Source organism: Sinocyclocheilus grahami, unplaced genomic scaffold (genome assembly GCF_001515645.1).
Source record: "Sinocyclocheilus grahami isolate Dianchi unplaced genomic scaffold, SAMN03320097.WGS_v1.1 scaffold566.1, whole genome shotgun sequence".
In the NCBI taxonomy this organism is placed as follows: domain Eukaryota; kingdom Metazoa; phylum Chordata; class Actinopteri; order Cypriniformes; family Cyprinidae; genus Sinocyclocheilus; species Sinocyclocheilus grahami.
The window spans coordinates 252,209-269,543 of NW_015505745.1; the positions used below are offsets into that span (position 1 = coordinate 252,209).

The 17,335-nt window shown below is 36.8% G+C and overlaps 1 protein-coding gene across 3 annotated transcripts in view; it reads left to right on the top strand.

The window, feature by feature from the left end:
* spire1a (spire-type actin nucleation factor 1a) overlaps positions 1-17,335 on the top strand; it is a 59,116-nt gene that overhangs the window by 1,959 nt on the left and 39,822 nt on the right. For all 3 annotated transcript variants that reach the window (XM_016239490.1, XM_016239491.1, XM_016239492.1), the window contains exon 2: positions 8,179-8,210. In XM_016239490.1, the coding sequence (XP_016094976.1) occupies positions 8,179-8,210 (32 nt within the window). The remainder of the gene's footprint in view (positions 1-8,178; positions 8,211-17,335) is intronic.

Consider the following 17,335-nt stretch of genomic DNA (forward strand, 5'->3'; position numbering starts at 1 on the left):
TTAGCCTATGTATTTTACTTGAGGACAAATAGCGTGGGGCTTTGAATATAGATAATACCTGTTTTTTATTAGTTTTTTCCAAAATCATCATTTCAAAAAAATAATTTCGAGAGAGCGATTTCTCAGAACTATTATAATTAAATTTGCAAGCATGATCTCATCTGGGGTCCTTAGCCTAAGGCTTTTGGATTTGGCTTCCATCTCTGTTTCCCTGTCCGTGCACTACGTTCCATTCACTGTATAGAAAATACTAATTCTGTGGACAAGTGACCGATTTCAGCCGTGGCGCCGTGGCTTTTAGACATGACTGTCAGTTATTTGAGCTTTTCTTTCTTTCTTTTTTTTATGCTGTTTTAAATAGCTAATATCTTATACATTTAACTTCCAGAGGACACTTCCATAGGTTTCTTCTGCTTGAAGTAATTGAGTATTAACCTGTGAATGACCTGCAGTTAGCTGCTGATTCATCTTTAAGAGAGCCATAGTATAGCTATGCAGTTGATAGTCTATGACCCTGTTTATACAAAATATTTTTAAGGATGTAAAGTGAAAAGATTTATCTTCTGCTTCTGTATTAAATATAGAAGTGTAATGCCAAATGTCAAGCAAATAATTAGATCAGATGGTCCCTAGCAGGCAAGAAAATCAATGCTTATGTAACATGAGAGTCTGCTGAATTCTGCTCTCCTGGGGAAGTTCACTGGCCTGGCAAATGTGGATGCGTTCAAATTGCGCTGACTGACCAATTATATCAGACTGTGGGTTGTTAACCTGCCAGTTTCAGTCGTGATCTATCTCTGATGAATAGATCTGTTCTTCAAACCGAATAAAACCATTTGAGAGTCTCTTAGAGATGTTATGTGTAAATAAGTCTGTCTCCAAGCTTCAGGCAATGCTTCACTGATGTTTATGTCTCCTTTTCTGCTATATGATGTTTTATTAACAAGGTTTGGGAGGGGCGCGTCAGATACTTAGCCTAATTAACACGGGTGGAGCGCACTCAAGTTAATCAACAACTTTATATAAATACAGCTGATTTACCTCTATCCATTGACGGTTTATCAGCATCCCTCCTCCGCCCCATCTCCTCGCTTCGAGTTCATACTACACTTATAGGGGGGTACTAGGTTCTGGCCCTTCCTGAGCTCGGAGCCCTTCCCCGGACAGCACGCCAAATATGCATTACCATACTTAAACCGAAGCGTTTGAGAGAGGCGGGGCATAGAGGACCTACAATAATGTACAGTATTTGAAAAATAATGTGTTTTTTGAACATTAAAGCATGTCAACATATTCTGTTACACCAAATAATGATCTTTAAAAGAGCATCATATGACCCCTTTAATGTGCTAAACGCATCTAAATATCTGATGTTATTCTCTACTTCCAGTCATATTTAGTGCAATGTACTAAGTTAATAATATGAAACCATTATAAATTAAAATATACCATCAGATTACCGGTTAAAATTAGCCTATGTATTTTACTTGAGGACAAATAGCGTGGGGCTTTGAATATAGATAATACCTGTTTTTTATTAGTTTTTTCCAAAATCATCATTTCAAAAAAATAATTTCGAGAGAGCGATTTCTCAGAACTATTATAATTAAATTTGCAAGCATGATCTCATCTGGGGTCCTTAGCCTAAGGCTTTTGGATTTGGCTTCCATCTCTGTTTCTCCTTTGGGAGTCAATCTGACTGCTAGTTATAAGTATAATTATTGGGATGAATGTCTCAATCCTTCCATCTCCCTAATAAGGTTTTAGACATGACTGTCAGTTATTTGAGCTTTTCTTTCTTTCTTTTTTTTATGCTGTTTTAAATAGCTAATATCTTATACATTTAACTTCCAGAGGACACTTCCATAGGTTTCTTCTGCTTGAAGTAATTGAGTATTAACCTGTGAATGACCTGCAGTTAGCTGCTGATTCATCTTTAAGAGAGCCATAGTATAGCTATGCAGTTGATAGTCTATGACCCTGTTTATACAAAATATTTTTAAGGATGTAAAGTGAAAAGATTTATCTTCTGCTTCTGTATTAAATATAGAAGTGTAATGCCAAATGTCAAGCAAATAATTAGATCAGATGGTCCCTATCTGGCAAGAAAATCAATGCTTATGTAACATGAGAGTCTGCTGAATTCTGCTCTCCTGGGGAAGTTCACTGGCCTGGCAAATGTGGATGCGTTCAAATTGCGCTGACTGACCAATTATATCAGACTGTGGGTTGTTAACCTGCCAGTTTCAGTCGTGATCTATCTCTGATGAATAGATCTGTTCTTCAAACCGAATAAAGCCGTTTGAGAGTCTCTTAGAAATGTGATGTGTAAATAAGTCTGTCTCCAAGCTTCAGGCAATGCTTCACTGATGTTTATGTCTCCTTTTCTGCTATATGATGTTTTATTAACAAGGTTTGGGAGGGGCGCGTCAGATACTTAGCCTAATTAACACGGGTGGAGCGCACTCAAGTTAATCAACACCTTTATATAAATACAGCTGATTTACCTCTATCCATTGACGGTTTATCAGCATCCCTCCTCCACCCCATCTCCTCACTTCGAGTTCATACTACACTTATACGGGGGTACTCTAGGTTCGGGCCATTCCCGAGCTCGGAGCCCTTCCCCGGACAGCACGCCAAATATGCATTACCATACTTCAGCTAATTATATGTAAGCGTGAACTCGTGAAAGAGAGATTTATAGTTGCTACAACATAAACCTGGAACCAGCATGAATTCCAAGTTCCAACTAGAAAACTGAAATATGAAAGTGTAAGCTCTGAAGCTCCTGAAGTGAGAGATCTGGATTAATCTGAGATAGATAATGCTTTCACTTTCTGTTATTACGAGGTGTTGTGATTGCATCACAAGCAGCAGAATATATTGCATATTTGTCACAGATTTTGTTGCTAGTATTTTCCATTAACAATTATTAATTAATTAAAAATTAATTGTAAAATAATTGTCTGATTCCGCTCAAAAATATAAAGAAATAAATGCAGTCATTTTTAGCAGCATGGATTTGGACCTTTTCATTTTTGTTCCAATTTTGTTTTCTTTCCTATTGAGTCAAACACCCTTCTGAATGGGTTTCCATGGTAACAAGGTCAGTCATAATGTAAAGGATGAATTATTTCCAATGATCTCCTTTCTTCTTTATAGGAAGATAATATTACAGTACTTGGCTGTTTTCATACAACAATGTAATTGGTATCTGTCTTGCACTGAAAGACAAAAGAACCTCTTGAAAAACACGTCTTTCGTGTCCGGATGGTGCATGTTAGACTGTAGGAGGATTCAGTTTCAGACTTCTTTGCACATTTTCAGTTATATTTGCTTTTCAGTTGTTGAGTGGCCGTTGCAGTGACACTGGGTTCATTCATTAGTGGCAGCAATGAACTCCGCGAATGAACAGCCAATCCCAGAGGAGTCTCTTTCTTTTAACACTGTAACAGTATACCTCCAGTGCCACTGAAGGAAGGGCTAAAAGAGACATTATTGTTCTAACCCCTGTGTAGATGTTGTGTCTCTCAGGCTCAACAGGCACAAATTGCCTCTCTGTCTGCCTCTTATAGATCAGTTAATCAACACCTTTATATAAATACAGCTGATTTACCTCTATCCATTGACGGTTTATCAGCATCCCTCCTCCACCCCATCTCCTCACTTCGAGTTCATACTACACTTATACGGGGGTACTCTAGGTTCGGGCCATTCCCGAGCTCGGAGCCCTTCCCCGGACAGCACGCCAAATATGCATTACCATACTTCAGCTAATTATATGTAAGCGTGAACTCGTGAAAGAGAGATTTATAGTTGCTACAACATAAACCTGGAACCAGCATGAATTCCAAGTTCCAACTAGAAAACTGAAATATGAAAGTGTAAGCTCTGAAGCTCCTGAAGTGAGAGATCTGGATTAATCTGAGATAGATAATGCTTTCACTTTCTGTTATTACGAGGTGTTGTGATTGCATCACAAGCAGCAGAATATATTGCATATTTGTCACAGATTTTGTTGCTAGTATTTTCCATTAACAATTATTAATTAATAAAAAATTAATTGTAAAATAATTGTCTGATTCCGCTCAAAAATATAAAGAAATAAATGCAGTCATTTTTAGCAGCATGGATTTGGACCTTTTCATTTTTGTTCCAATTTTGTTTTCTTTCCTATTGAGTCAAACACCCTTCTGAATGGGTTTCCATGGTAACAAGGTCAGTCATAATGTAAAGGATGAATTATTTCCAATGATCTCCTTTCTTCTTTATAGGAAGATAATATTACAGTACTTGGCTGTTTTCATACAACAATGTAATTGGTATCTGTCTTGCACTGAAAGACAAAAGAACCTCTTGAAAAACACGTCTTTCGTGTCCGGATGGTGCATGTTAGACTGTAGGAGGATTCAGTTTCAGACTTCTTTGCACATTTTCAGTTATATTTGCTTTTCAGTTGTTGAGTGGCCGTTGCAGTGACACTGGGTTCATTCATTAGTGGCAGCAATGAACTCCGCGAATGAACAGCCAATCCCAGAGGAGTCTCTTTCTTTTAACACTGTAACAGTATACCTCCAGTGCCACTGAAGGAAGGGCTAAAAGAGACATTATTGTTCTAACCCCTGTGTAGATGTTGTGTCTCTCAGGCTCAACAGGCACAAATTGCCTCTCTGTCTGCCTCTTATAGATCTGAGTTAATTATTTCATGTGAAGGTTGTCTGAGGTGAACCGCTGTCCCTCTGTGTAATATAGAAATGGGGGAGGGGGTTTGTCATCGTCAATTCCCCTTAAATGAAATTTATTCATGGCTGTAACCCATACTACACACTTTTCTAGAAAGATGCTGTTAATTAATGGTGCTTGCTAAAGTCAGCATCTCTGTTATTATTGCATAATCATATGTATTAAGCTTTAGCGCACATCTCGTCCTGCATCATTGTGCTTTGGAAATGAATGTTACTTCAAACCATGGGGCGTGTTGAGGCGTGCTATTTACTTTTCTGATTTTTGGTTGGAATGAAAAACAAACAAAAACCCTATAGACTTGCATTGAAAGATGGACCAGAGTAATACTGTATTTAGAGGCTCTTTTGACTTGAACCTATAAACCCATTCAGAACATCCTATGAACCGCATAGCAATGCATTAGCCACCACCCAGAACACCATAGCAACCAACTGTTCTAACAGGACAATAGAGTGCGACAGGCAGGTTTCTGAAGTAAAAATTTTTATTTATTTTCTCCATAGACAAATTTGTATTTTTTTAATGATAACTTATAAACCATTAAAAACAGTAGTGTTGTCAAAAGTACCGATGTCGGTACCAGTTGGTACTGAAATTTAAAAATGTGACGATACCAGCATTTCCCGCTAGCATTTTGAGTGCTGTTGTGCGGATTCTCAAACACCTCTGATTGGCCATTTTGTTCATGTTAGTGATGCGCGGATGGCGGTTATATCCGCTGGTGCTGCGGATAATCCGTGGGTCGGGTAATAAAAAAATTTATTCTGATTATTTGCGGGTGGATAAAATAAATCATTAATGATCCAAATATTAACTAAATTTTCTAAAATATGAACGTGTTTTAAATAGGCTACAGAAATTGAATAAACTGTAAATTAACATTAAAAGCTTTTCAACAAAACATTATTTAGTCTTAAGAGCAGTGAGGGATTTTCTCTGTCTTTTGTTGTTTGATTAACATTAATGACAGACGGGCTCACCTGAAGTTATGGTTGATTGCTCTTCGGCTGGATGTCAACACACCCATTAACGTAAACTACGCCAGAGCGTGTACACACTTCACCGATCGTTTCGTGTCTTAGGACATCAATGTGTCGTCACGAGCCACAGGGTTTAATTTGGATTTGTCTGTGCATTTTTTTTTTTACTCTCATAGATTGTCAATGTCAATTTTATTTCTATAGCACAACTAAACACAACAACAGTTGACCAGTGTGCTTTACACCAATACAAGAGACCGTAAAAAAAAATATATATATCAATATATAATTAAGAAAATCATAAAAGGTAAAACACACAGTGCCATACATTTAATTACTGACCATATGCCAGTTCAAAAACGTAAGTTTTTAACCTAGATTTAAAAACAGATATGGTTGGAGCAAATCTAATATTGGAGGGTAGTGCATTCCACAATCTGGGAGCAGCTACTGAAAAGGCCTGGTCACCCCTACTTTTCAGCTTTGATTTCGGAATACGTAGCAATCTCTGATTAGATGACCGGAGAGACACAACTGGACGATGTTCTGTCAGTAAATCCGAAAGGTAAGGAGGGGCCAGACCATTTAAAGATTTAAATACTAAAAGAAGAATTTTAAAATCAACATGGTATCATACAGGCAGCCAGTGCAAAGTGTGTAGAAAGTGTTTCCAGCCCATCAGCATTAGGTTTTAAGGGTAAATATACTTGAGTGTTGTCTGCATAGCAGTGGAACGACAACCCATATTTCCTGAAGATAGACCCTAATGGGAGCATATATAGCGTGAAAAGAATGGGAGCTAAAATGGATCCCTGTGGGACACCACAGGAAAGAACAGCAGCCTCCGATGAATATTCCCCAATATTTACACTGAACTTCCTATTTGAAAGATAAGATCTAAACCATTCAAGGGCAGCTCCTTTGATACCAACACAATGCTCCAAGCGAGCAAGAAGTATAGCATGATCTACTGTATCAAAAGCCGCACTCAGATCTAGCAGCACAAGTACGGTACAATCCCCAGAATCGGCAGCTATTAACAGAATCTGCAGCTATTAACACATTTTGTTACCATTGCCATGCATTATACGACTGATAGACTGCAACAGCTGGAGTTAAAAATCTCAGTTTGTGTTCTACTGAAGAAACAAAGTCACCTACATCTTGGATGCCCTGGGGGCAAGCAGATAAACATCAAATTTTCATTTTTGGGTGAACTATTCCTTTAAAACAAAACCGACAGTGCTTTCTCAATTTGGTACTAGCAGCGCGTGCTTTGGATGTGACAGAAACAGTTCTGAGCACAGAAAAGCGCCTCTAGAGAGCGCGAGTAGCCTACCGAATAGCTTAAAAAGACGTGAATTTTTTTTTTTTTTGTGATTATGCAACATTGACCGATTAGGCAATTGACAATTCTGTCAACTGTCCCGAAACGCGAGCTAAAGATCATTGGCTACAATGATCATCGCTTCACGCTCTTCACCGAGCACTTTTTAAAACATTTTAAAATGTCAGAAAACGACTTTTGACAGCACTAATAGACAGACCCACTGTGATCTGTGAGGTTGTATATGCTTCTGTTGAAGCCATCAGCCTGCATTTTTTCAACCTATTGTTTTATATACATTTTTTATTTTTATATTCAACTTATTTTTTATAATCATGTTTAATAGTATAATTTCTGGTGAAAAACTATATTACCCATGCTTTTGCAAAGAAATCATAATCATAGAATCAAAATTAACAAATATGAATCTATGAATCACTGCAAATGATGTAACAGTCGGTCTCCCTAGTCCCTACACTCTCAAACTACTTAAAAATTTGTGTATATATGCATATTTTGCAATAAACTAAATATATTACTTCTAAATACATAATCAACATCAGTAGTTTTATACAGTTCACAATACATTTTGTAGTTCTTTCCTGCATTAAAGCCGTTAAACACAGTCTTGTACCTTTGTCTATTCTTCTGATTTTTAAACATATTTTTGCTTAAAATCAAAGTTTGTAATGTTTTGATGCACCTCATAGCTGGCTGGTTTGGTTTATGGTTTATAACTCTTGAACAACTCCTTTTTTTTAAATTCCTGTGGGGAAAATAAATAGGAAAAATACTTCTGGAACCAAGGCCGCTGAAAAAGTACTGTTGCACTCTATAGCAGCCATCCAGAAGAAATTCATTTCAACGATCCCAACAGCAGCACACTAACAACCGCCCAGAACACCTTAGCAATCACCTAACAATACATGACACATTAGCAACTACCCAGAAATGGAAAAATCTAGTTCTAAATTATATCCTATTGCCATGCTCGTTGATAAACATAAAATTGTAACATATATGAAATATTATGAATATTTTGAGATATATGATTTTAAAACATTGAGTATGATAATGTATATCTGATTTGTTTGTCTTTCGTTTTTCTCCTCCCCATTACAGATAAACTCGTCCCTCCCAGTTCATCAATAGAGGTGAGTCATCTTTTGTTGATGTGCCACAGACTGGTTTTTGACTTACGAGTGAAATTAGTCATTCTGTTCCTATATTTGGTAACGGGCGTCAGCTTGACTAACCATCCTGAGGAAAAAGCTAGTTTTCTTCTCAGTATGGTTTCTGAAGATTTCTAGGCGCAGTGTATTTTAATTTTTTTAAATTTTGCTGACTCCATGCTGCTGTCTGTGTCCATGGTGTGGATACTTGCCATTTAGGTGTGAGTGGTTTTCAGGAGCGTTTGCATCGATGGCAACCACATTGTCTTGATGGTATTCATTAGCTGTTTGTTCTTTGTTGGTGTGACAACCATGTGGATCTCAGCCTGCCTCAAAGATTGAGTGTTTTGGTCTCTAAAGCTCCCTGCCACTTTGGGAAGTAGCCAGAGCTTTGCTGTAATCCATTCGAAAATAGTTTTCCCAAGCTTTTCAGCACCAAGAGATCTCCTGCTGTCCGATTTCGAACAGAACAAGACATATTTACTGCCTTTTGATTCAGTAAACAAGAGAGTTCTGTACATAGAGGACTGTGCGTCATGCTAAAAATATTGACTCTTTTGGCTAAATATGATAGATTTGAAAATGCCCTCAGCGGTAACAGATGGGTCCACAGGAGGGATGCGCACATGCAAGCACGCGCACACACAGCAGCACACACACAGACTCCCAAACAAAAAGAACACATGTGGCTGTGCATGCATGCATTCGGATCCAGGGCCGTGCACAGACATTTTGAGGGGCAGTGGCCCAAACCAAAAAAGGGGCACTAGGGGGGTGGGTGCTTGTTAATACAAATGATCCAGTTGTTACAAATATACAATTAAAAGAGAAGACAGCACACTCTGTAATAATTTCAGACTTTATCGTAGATGTTTTTTTATAAGAATGGACTCTCCCACACTCTCTGAGCCTGCTTCTGCCTCATCTTCAATGGAAGTAGGGGAAAGTGGGGTAAGTTGACCCACCCCCCGTTTCTTGCCAACTGTATACACTTTTACTGTCATGTGACCATGTATTTTGGAACCACCCATAATTTCTGCCAGACTGTGAAAAGGAGAAGCAGACTTTTGAAAGTCTGTCTGCATTTATTGGATAAAAAAACTGTAAAAATGGTGAAATATTATTGCAATTTCAAACAGCTGTTTTCTATGTGAATATCTGTTAAACTGTAATTTATTTCTCTGAATTTTCAGCATCATTACTCCAGTCTTCAGTGTCACATGATCTTCAGAAATCATTCTAATAAGCTGATTTGCTGCTCAGGAAACATTTCTGATTATTATCAATGCTGAAAACATTAATATTTTTGTGGGAACTGTGATACATTTTATTTTTCAGGATTCACAGACGATATCAATAACAAACTACCAAATTATTAATTCAGTGAATCATCCACTGACTGTAATGTGGATTGTAATGCGTCTACCTGTTAATGAACGACCTTCGGGAACTGTGGTCTCCACTCCAGATAGCGGCACACCGATTGTGAGTGAAGCTGCGGAGCGGGCGGAAAAACATGGAGCGGATTACCGGAATCAGCTTATCTTTAGCGGAGCGGTAACCGAACGCTTTGAGCTGGGGTGAGGGTGGGGGAATGGTGAGAGGGGCACCTCAGCCGATGAGGGCAAAGGGGCAGTGGCTCTAGCCACCGGGCCACCCCCCAGTGCACGGCCCTGTTCAGAGCCTTCTCTGAACGAGATGATCAACAGAGCACTAGACGCTAGACTCGTGACAGTGAATGAAAGGATAACCAAAGAGGAGAACAGCAGGGCCCTGCCTATTCGGCACACATACACTATCTCTTCTCCTATCAAGTGGATACATAGCAAAGATAAGCCTTTCTGTAAACATTCATGAGCCGTGTAACAACTTTAGAAAATTGAGTGTTCTTCAAGTTGAATGATGTCTGATCCTTGCTGATGTGAGTGATTCAAAGCAGCCATAATGAAAATTCAGTCATATTCATCCTCATGTTGTTCAAAATTGTGTGCCTTTCTTTCTTATGTAGAACACAAAAGAAGACGTATTGAATAATGTGCTGTTTGCTCTTTTCCATGCAGTTGCCATGAGGGAAGAGTGGAGTTTTCAGGGTTCAAAAAGGACTCAAAAGTGGCGTGAAAGTATCATAAAATGGTCCAGATTCAATGTCAACTTGAAATCAAATGGTAGCATTGTGTAAAGACCAGACCAAAATACTGACAATCTTGAAATCCGCCCTATTAATGGAAAAGAGTAGCAATGATGAGTTGTAATGAACGATTCATTTGAATCAAAACTTTGAACCACTGTTGTTATTGTTAACTAAAACTAGTAAAAATCATTTTCATTAATTGATGAAAATTAAAAATGCTGCCTTTACTACTACAGTAATAAATATAAATGAAAGCCAAATAGAAAACAGTAGCTAATAAAATTAAAAAACAAAATGATTTAAATTAAAATAAAAACAAAAAAATATATAAAAGCTAATTCAAAATAATAATAAATACTGTAATAGTATATAAATAAAACTAAAATAGATTTGTATGATCTAATTCTGATTTATTCGTTAGCAAATTGGTTCCTGGGTTACACAATTATCAGTGGATAACAAATTTTTATAGCTTCAGGACACTTTTATAGTGTTTTTTGAAGCTTTAAAACTTCAGTCCTTCGTCCTTGTAATGGCATGGAAAAGAGCAACCAGCACAGTCTTCAAAATATCTCCTTTTTCTCCACAAAAAAAGAAAGTCATACAGGTTTGGAACAACATGAGGGTAAGTAGATGATTGCAGAATCTTCAGTGTTTCATGTGTACACTCAGTGAGATCAGGGCTTTACCCTGACTGAGGGCTGTAATGAGACCGGGTGTGTGTGTGTGTGTGTGTGCTCTGTTCTGCATGACTGCACCTCTCGCTGAGCAATCATGTGAATTTGCAGTATGCATGTTTAAGACCTCGCCCTCATTTAAGCGCTGCCTCTACACTGAATGAAGTACAAGCAAACTGCTGCTCGCCAGACAGGCCAAACCAAAGGCCGCCTAACTGCCCAGTGAGTCAGTGACTTAAGACAGGCCTCCTAAGGCATCATAATGTTCCACCTAATAATCTACAACAAATTCAAGTTATTTTTTTTATTACAGCAACACTTATTTCTTAGTAGAAGAGTCTATGACAAATGCGAATGTCCAAGATACAGAAAATGAAAAATCTAGTTTAAAACGCCTGTATTATGTTCTTAGAAATTTTCCTTTTGTATTCATGTCTGTTTCATGGGGTTTTACTTTTTTTTTTCCTCAAATTAAAAAAAAAAGTCAATTTAATGACTCTAAAATGTCATGTGGTCTTACAAACATCTTATTCATTATGTAATTAAAGTTTTTAATTATATTTTTTATTTTTTTGTCATCAATGATCAATTCATAAATATCATAACATTAAAAATATAATATAATTTTTATGACTAACTTCTTTAATATTTTAAAAGAGTTGTTGATCTTGACATATGGTCTTGGAGGTCTGCTGGAGTCCTCTGTGATATCTTTTCTTGTTTTGTTAAAATATTACTTTTTTTTCTAAGAAATGCAAATAAAAGATGATGATTTTAGGGTTTCTTTTCAGGAATTTAATTTATGTATTTAGACTTTTGTCTTCATTATGATATCAGGACAGTTATCACCCTGATATTTTTGACTTTATGTCTAAAAAAAATCTAATTTAATTTAGAATATAAAAACATTATAAAAGAGGGTCATTTTTAATGTATTTTGAATAAATGAATGTGTAAGACTTGTGCAGTGTTTTAGTAATATTTATTTTATCATAGTATTCATTAATATTATTAATTTAGCTTTAGTGTTCGATTTACTTTTAGTTTAGGTTCTAATAATTTCATGTGGTTTTATCATTTTAGTTTTTTTCTGTTTAGATGTCAGTTTTATTTTTAGCAATTTAATCATTTTTGTTCTTCATCTAATATTTGTATTTTATTTCAGCTTTATTTCAGTTAATGAAAACAGTTTTTAGTTGTCAACACTGGTCTTGTGTCAGTGACCCAGGTGAAGGTCACATTTGTGCTGCCTTCAAAAACCAACCAGATGAAGACTTCTTGGTCGACAGGATGTTATGCAACATTTTTCAGCTTACAGACAATCTGTTATTTGTGATTAGATAACAGTCATATCGATCCTTCTCCAAAATGCTGTTGATTGGGGAAGTGCTCTCTGTTGGGCTTCATCCGGCCCACTCTGGCCTTTGGCACTTCACCCGGACAGAATGAGGCGAGCAGACCCAGTTTTCCCATTAATTGGTACTACTGGCAGGATTCAAAATACGTTATAAATAGGAGAATAGTGATCACATTTAGATGCCTTGGCTTCTCACCAGGAACCTTCAGCTAAAAACAAACCCACTCTATCAAAATCAGACTGAGAAATGTGTGGGTTTCCAAGAGCTTCCATAATCACTGATGTGCATTTGCCAACTGATCATTAAAGATTTAATGACCTACAAGCTCTGAAGGATGAAAGACACAGTCGATTCTGACCCGAAGGCATCTTGGCAGTTTATTGAAAATTCGCAAGGATCGCCAAAGAGGATTAGGCCCAAGATCCAGTTCAGTGGCTAAAGTGGGATTTATTAATGAGAGTTTCTTTAAGCTAAAGCACCTGTTGTAGTATCTGTCTGTGGTTCTGGTTTCAAGGGAGAGGCCGCTGTTAGACCAGCTTTTGTCTGTAAAATACCTGTCGAGACTCCTGTAAATTCCCAATACAACTTCCCCTTCATTGACTGATGTTTTTTAATAATCCATTTCTGAAATACCCCTCATCTCGCTTTCGCCTTCTCATTTTTTCTTTATTTTTTTTGCATATGATTGGAGAACTTATTTTTTTTAGCTGTTAGCTTGATGCCCTTGTGGTTTAATCCCTGGAGGTTTTTTTAATCACTGCACAAAGCGTGCTTCTTACACCTCGCTGTATAACTTTCCTTCCTCAGCTGACGGTGTGACTGTGTTTGTGTGTAAGGATGAGGTGGAATGTGTGAGTACTTTGGCCTGGTTAGTGGTCACACACAGCCTTGATGCACAACGTTAATTTTCCCATTCACATTTGGTGCCAATTTACGCACAACCATCACTTTTTAGCAACGTGGCAAGCCTCAAATAACAAGTTGTTCTCTTATGATGTCTTGTGCCTTCTGGTAAATTATTTGTAATTCAGCTGGTTTGTACAGTTTTAGAATAAGACTTGAAGACTCTGATGATCTCTAGCCAGACATAATCTTGACCCCTATGTTTGATTATTTGAGGGAATAATTTTAAGTCAGTATTGACAGTATTCACATATCAAAATATGCATGTTTAATTTGATGTGTTACTTGCTGTTTCTTTGTTAGTATTTACTGATACGAACAAAACAATTAAATCATTAATTGCAATTACTTGTCAAAGTTTCGTAACTATGACACCCCTACATATTTGCGTAAGGCCATGCTTTGTGTGTTTGTAGTCAGCTGAGGAAGATGTAAGATATGTGAAGGCCAGTCTAGACTGTGATTGAATCAGTTTTATTCTTCACATTTCCTGAACTCCGCCCTGACGTCCTTTTATTATGATTCCATCCAATGTGAAAGAAATGTTTCATGTCCTGCATATCTGTGATTGGTGAACCAAGAACTGATTTGTCATTGTTTGGTTAATCAGTCATAAACCAAGCATGCATTGCACCTTGCGTTATTACTGGCTCTTGTCCTTGCAGAATCTCTGAGATTTTGTAAGATGCAAATTGCTAAAATTAAGCAAACACTGTTAAATTTCCTTAAGAAACACATCTGGAATGGTTTGGCAATCCACCGTTAGGTTTGCACATCCCTAACCTGTTGCTCCTCTGGCTTCTGTCACTGAGTGGTTGACTAAATTGCTGAACGGCGTTGTCTGAGATACGTTGATGAGATTTATGCTGGTTTGGCCATGAGTCAACTGAATAAATTTACCACATCCTTTCCCAGAGGACTTCAAGGGCTGTGAACAGCAGAGTGAGACTAATGGTTTTAGGGGTCTCCAGCCCCCTCACACAGATCGTCTGTTAGGCTCACCGGGGTTCTGGATCTGACGTCTTTACTTGCTCTTTCTTCAATGCTCTCTCTCTTTCTGTTTTAATGAGATCGGTAGCAGCTGCATAACTATTGAAAAAGTTTGGGGTTGGTAATGTTTTAAACTTTTTGAAAAGTCTGCATTTAGTTGATCAAATTCAGTTAAAGCAGTAATATTGTGAAATATTGTTGCAATTTAAAATAACTGTTTTCTATTTTAGTATACTTTCAAATATAATTTATTTTCAGCATCATTACTCCAGTCTTCAGTGTCACATGATCCTTCAGAAATCATTCTAATATGCTGATTTGCTGCTTTTCTAATTACTATCAATGTTGAAAACAGGTTGCTGCTTAATATGTTGGAAACCATGATATTTTGTTTAAGATTCAAAACAAAAATATCCTACGGTCTACAAACCTTTGAACAGTAGTGTATATTGTGAATATTTTTAAAAATACAGATTTTTTAAAAAGGATTAAAGCACTGTTTTAGCAATTATGAGCTGGTTCTTAAGCTATATGTGCAAGAAAGTTTTAAAAAATTAAGTTTATAAAGAAGTATGGGTTATAGCACATCCTTTTCCACCTTAGATGCTTGAGTGAGGTCAGAGAGAGGTAGGAACAATTTTTCCTACATTAGAACAGTAGCACAAGTCGTCCCCCTATCAGTCTCTGTACGGGACAGTGAGTCACAGTATTCGTCTGAGGGAAGCAAATGTCCACCTTGCTGTAGGGCTCTGGATGTGGCCAGATCATTATGTAACCGTTCACTTTTTCTCTTTCATTCACTTTCTCATAGTGTTTTTTGTACTCCGTTCTTTTGCTTTCAGCTGGTCATCTCTGTGCCAGTTTAGTAGATGTCTGTACTTCAGGATCCAAATTTTCCTGGGAAACAGTCCTTACATGCCCCTTGAATGTAGTTTGTGTTCTTATTCAGCAGTGGTCACCAACCTTTTTAAGCCCAAGATCCCTGACCTCTGCCTTTCTGAAAGACAAGATCTACCTATTGAAGAACTGACAGCAAAAGACAGCCCAGATTGCACTTCCAATTTGAGGCCTTTTATTTAGTATTTTAATTAGTGATGCACCGATCATGGCCAATTCAGATTTAATTTTTTCTTTAACTAGCAGTTTGGCTGATTCTGTCAGCCTACTGGTTGCTGATTTTATTTAAAAAAAAATTTTTTAAAGCAAATTTATTAATTGGTTATTTGTCCTATATCAAGCAAACTAGCCTTAAACCAAAATATCTGTAGGCATTTGAAATTAGAGCCAACCACTGCATTTTAATCACGAAAATACTCAGAAAGATCATGAAAATGAGAATTCCCCTCACACGCCACCATTCAAATTTAGCGTTAGACTTAACCAAGTATGGCAAAGCTGACATTAAATATGTTCAGGTCATTTACAGTAAGCTACTCAAAACCCAGCATGTTGCAAAAAGTTTAACCCTATAAAGCCTACTTTATCATATTTGATGTAAAAATATCAAAGGCCTCTAAATTATGAACATGATCAAAACTTTGCTGAAAAGCCTGGTGTTCACATTCTACTACATGCCTTCTGTCATCTGATTGATAGTTTACTGATTTTTCTCAAATAAACTTATGAATAACTTATATATTGTTAGTAATATTTTAAGATGAACACTTACTAGACTGAAGCAACTTAGGTTTACTTGATTATCCATCATTTAAAAAAAACTCATGTTAAAATGTTATTATCAGTGAAATGTACAATGAGAACTAGCTTTGATCATAAAACTAAGCATTTAAATACCATCTTACTAAGAATTTTCCTTGAGGGATATAGTGACAACTGATATTTGTGACCCTGGACCACAAAACCAATCATAAAGGTCAATTTTTTTAAATTTCAATTGTTTGAAATTGATTTATAAATAAATACGCTTTCCATTGATGTATGGTTTGTTAGGATAGGACAATATTTGGCCGAGATACAACTGGAAATCTGGAATCTGAGGGTGCAAAAAAATCTAAATACTGAGAAAATCATCTTTAAAGTTGTCCAAATGAAGTTCTTAGCAATGCATAATTGCATATTACTAATCAAAAATTAAGTTTTGATATATATTTATGATAAGAAATTAACAAAATATCTTCATAGAACATGATCTTTACTTAATATCTTAATGATTTTTGGCATAAAAGAAAAATCTATAATTTTGACCCATACAATGTTTTTTTGGCTATTGCTAAAAATATACCCAAGCGACTTAAAGGGTTAGTTCACCCAAAAATGAAAATTAGGCTGTGTTTTACTCACCCCCGAGGCATCCTAGGTGTATATGACTTTCTTCTTTCAGACTGGATGTGGCCAGATCATTATGTAACCGTTCACTTTTTCTCTTTCATTCACTTTCTCATAGTGTTTTTTGTACTCCGTTCTTTTGCTTTCAGCTGGTCATCTCTGTGCCAGTTTAGTAGATGTCTGTACTTCAGGATCCAAATTTTCCTGGGAAACAGTCCTTACATGCCCCTTGAATGTAGTTTGTGTTCTTATTCAGCAGTGGTCACCAACCTTTTTAAGCCCAAGATCCCTGACCTCTGCCTTTCTGAAAGACAAGATCTACCTATTGAAGAACTGACAGCAAAAGACAGCCCAGATTGCACTTCCAATTTGAGGCCTTTTATTTAGTATTTTAATTAGTGATGCACCGATCATGGCCAATTCAGATTTAATTTTTTCTTTAACTAGCAGTTTGGCTGATTCTGTCAGCCTACTGGTTGCTGATTTTATTTAAAAAAAAATTTTTTAAAGCAAATTTATTAATTGGTTATTTGTCCTATATCAAGCAAACTAGCCTTAAACCAAAATATCTGTAGGCATTTGAAATTAGAGCCAACCACTGCATTTTAATCACGAAAATACTCAGAAAGATCATGAAAATGAGAATTCCCCTCACACGCCACCATTCAAATTTAGCGTTAGACTTAACCAAGTATGGCAAAGCTGACATTAAATATGTTCAGGTCATTTACAGTAAGCTACTCAAAACCCAGCATGTTGCAA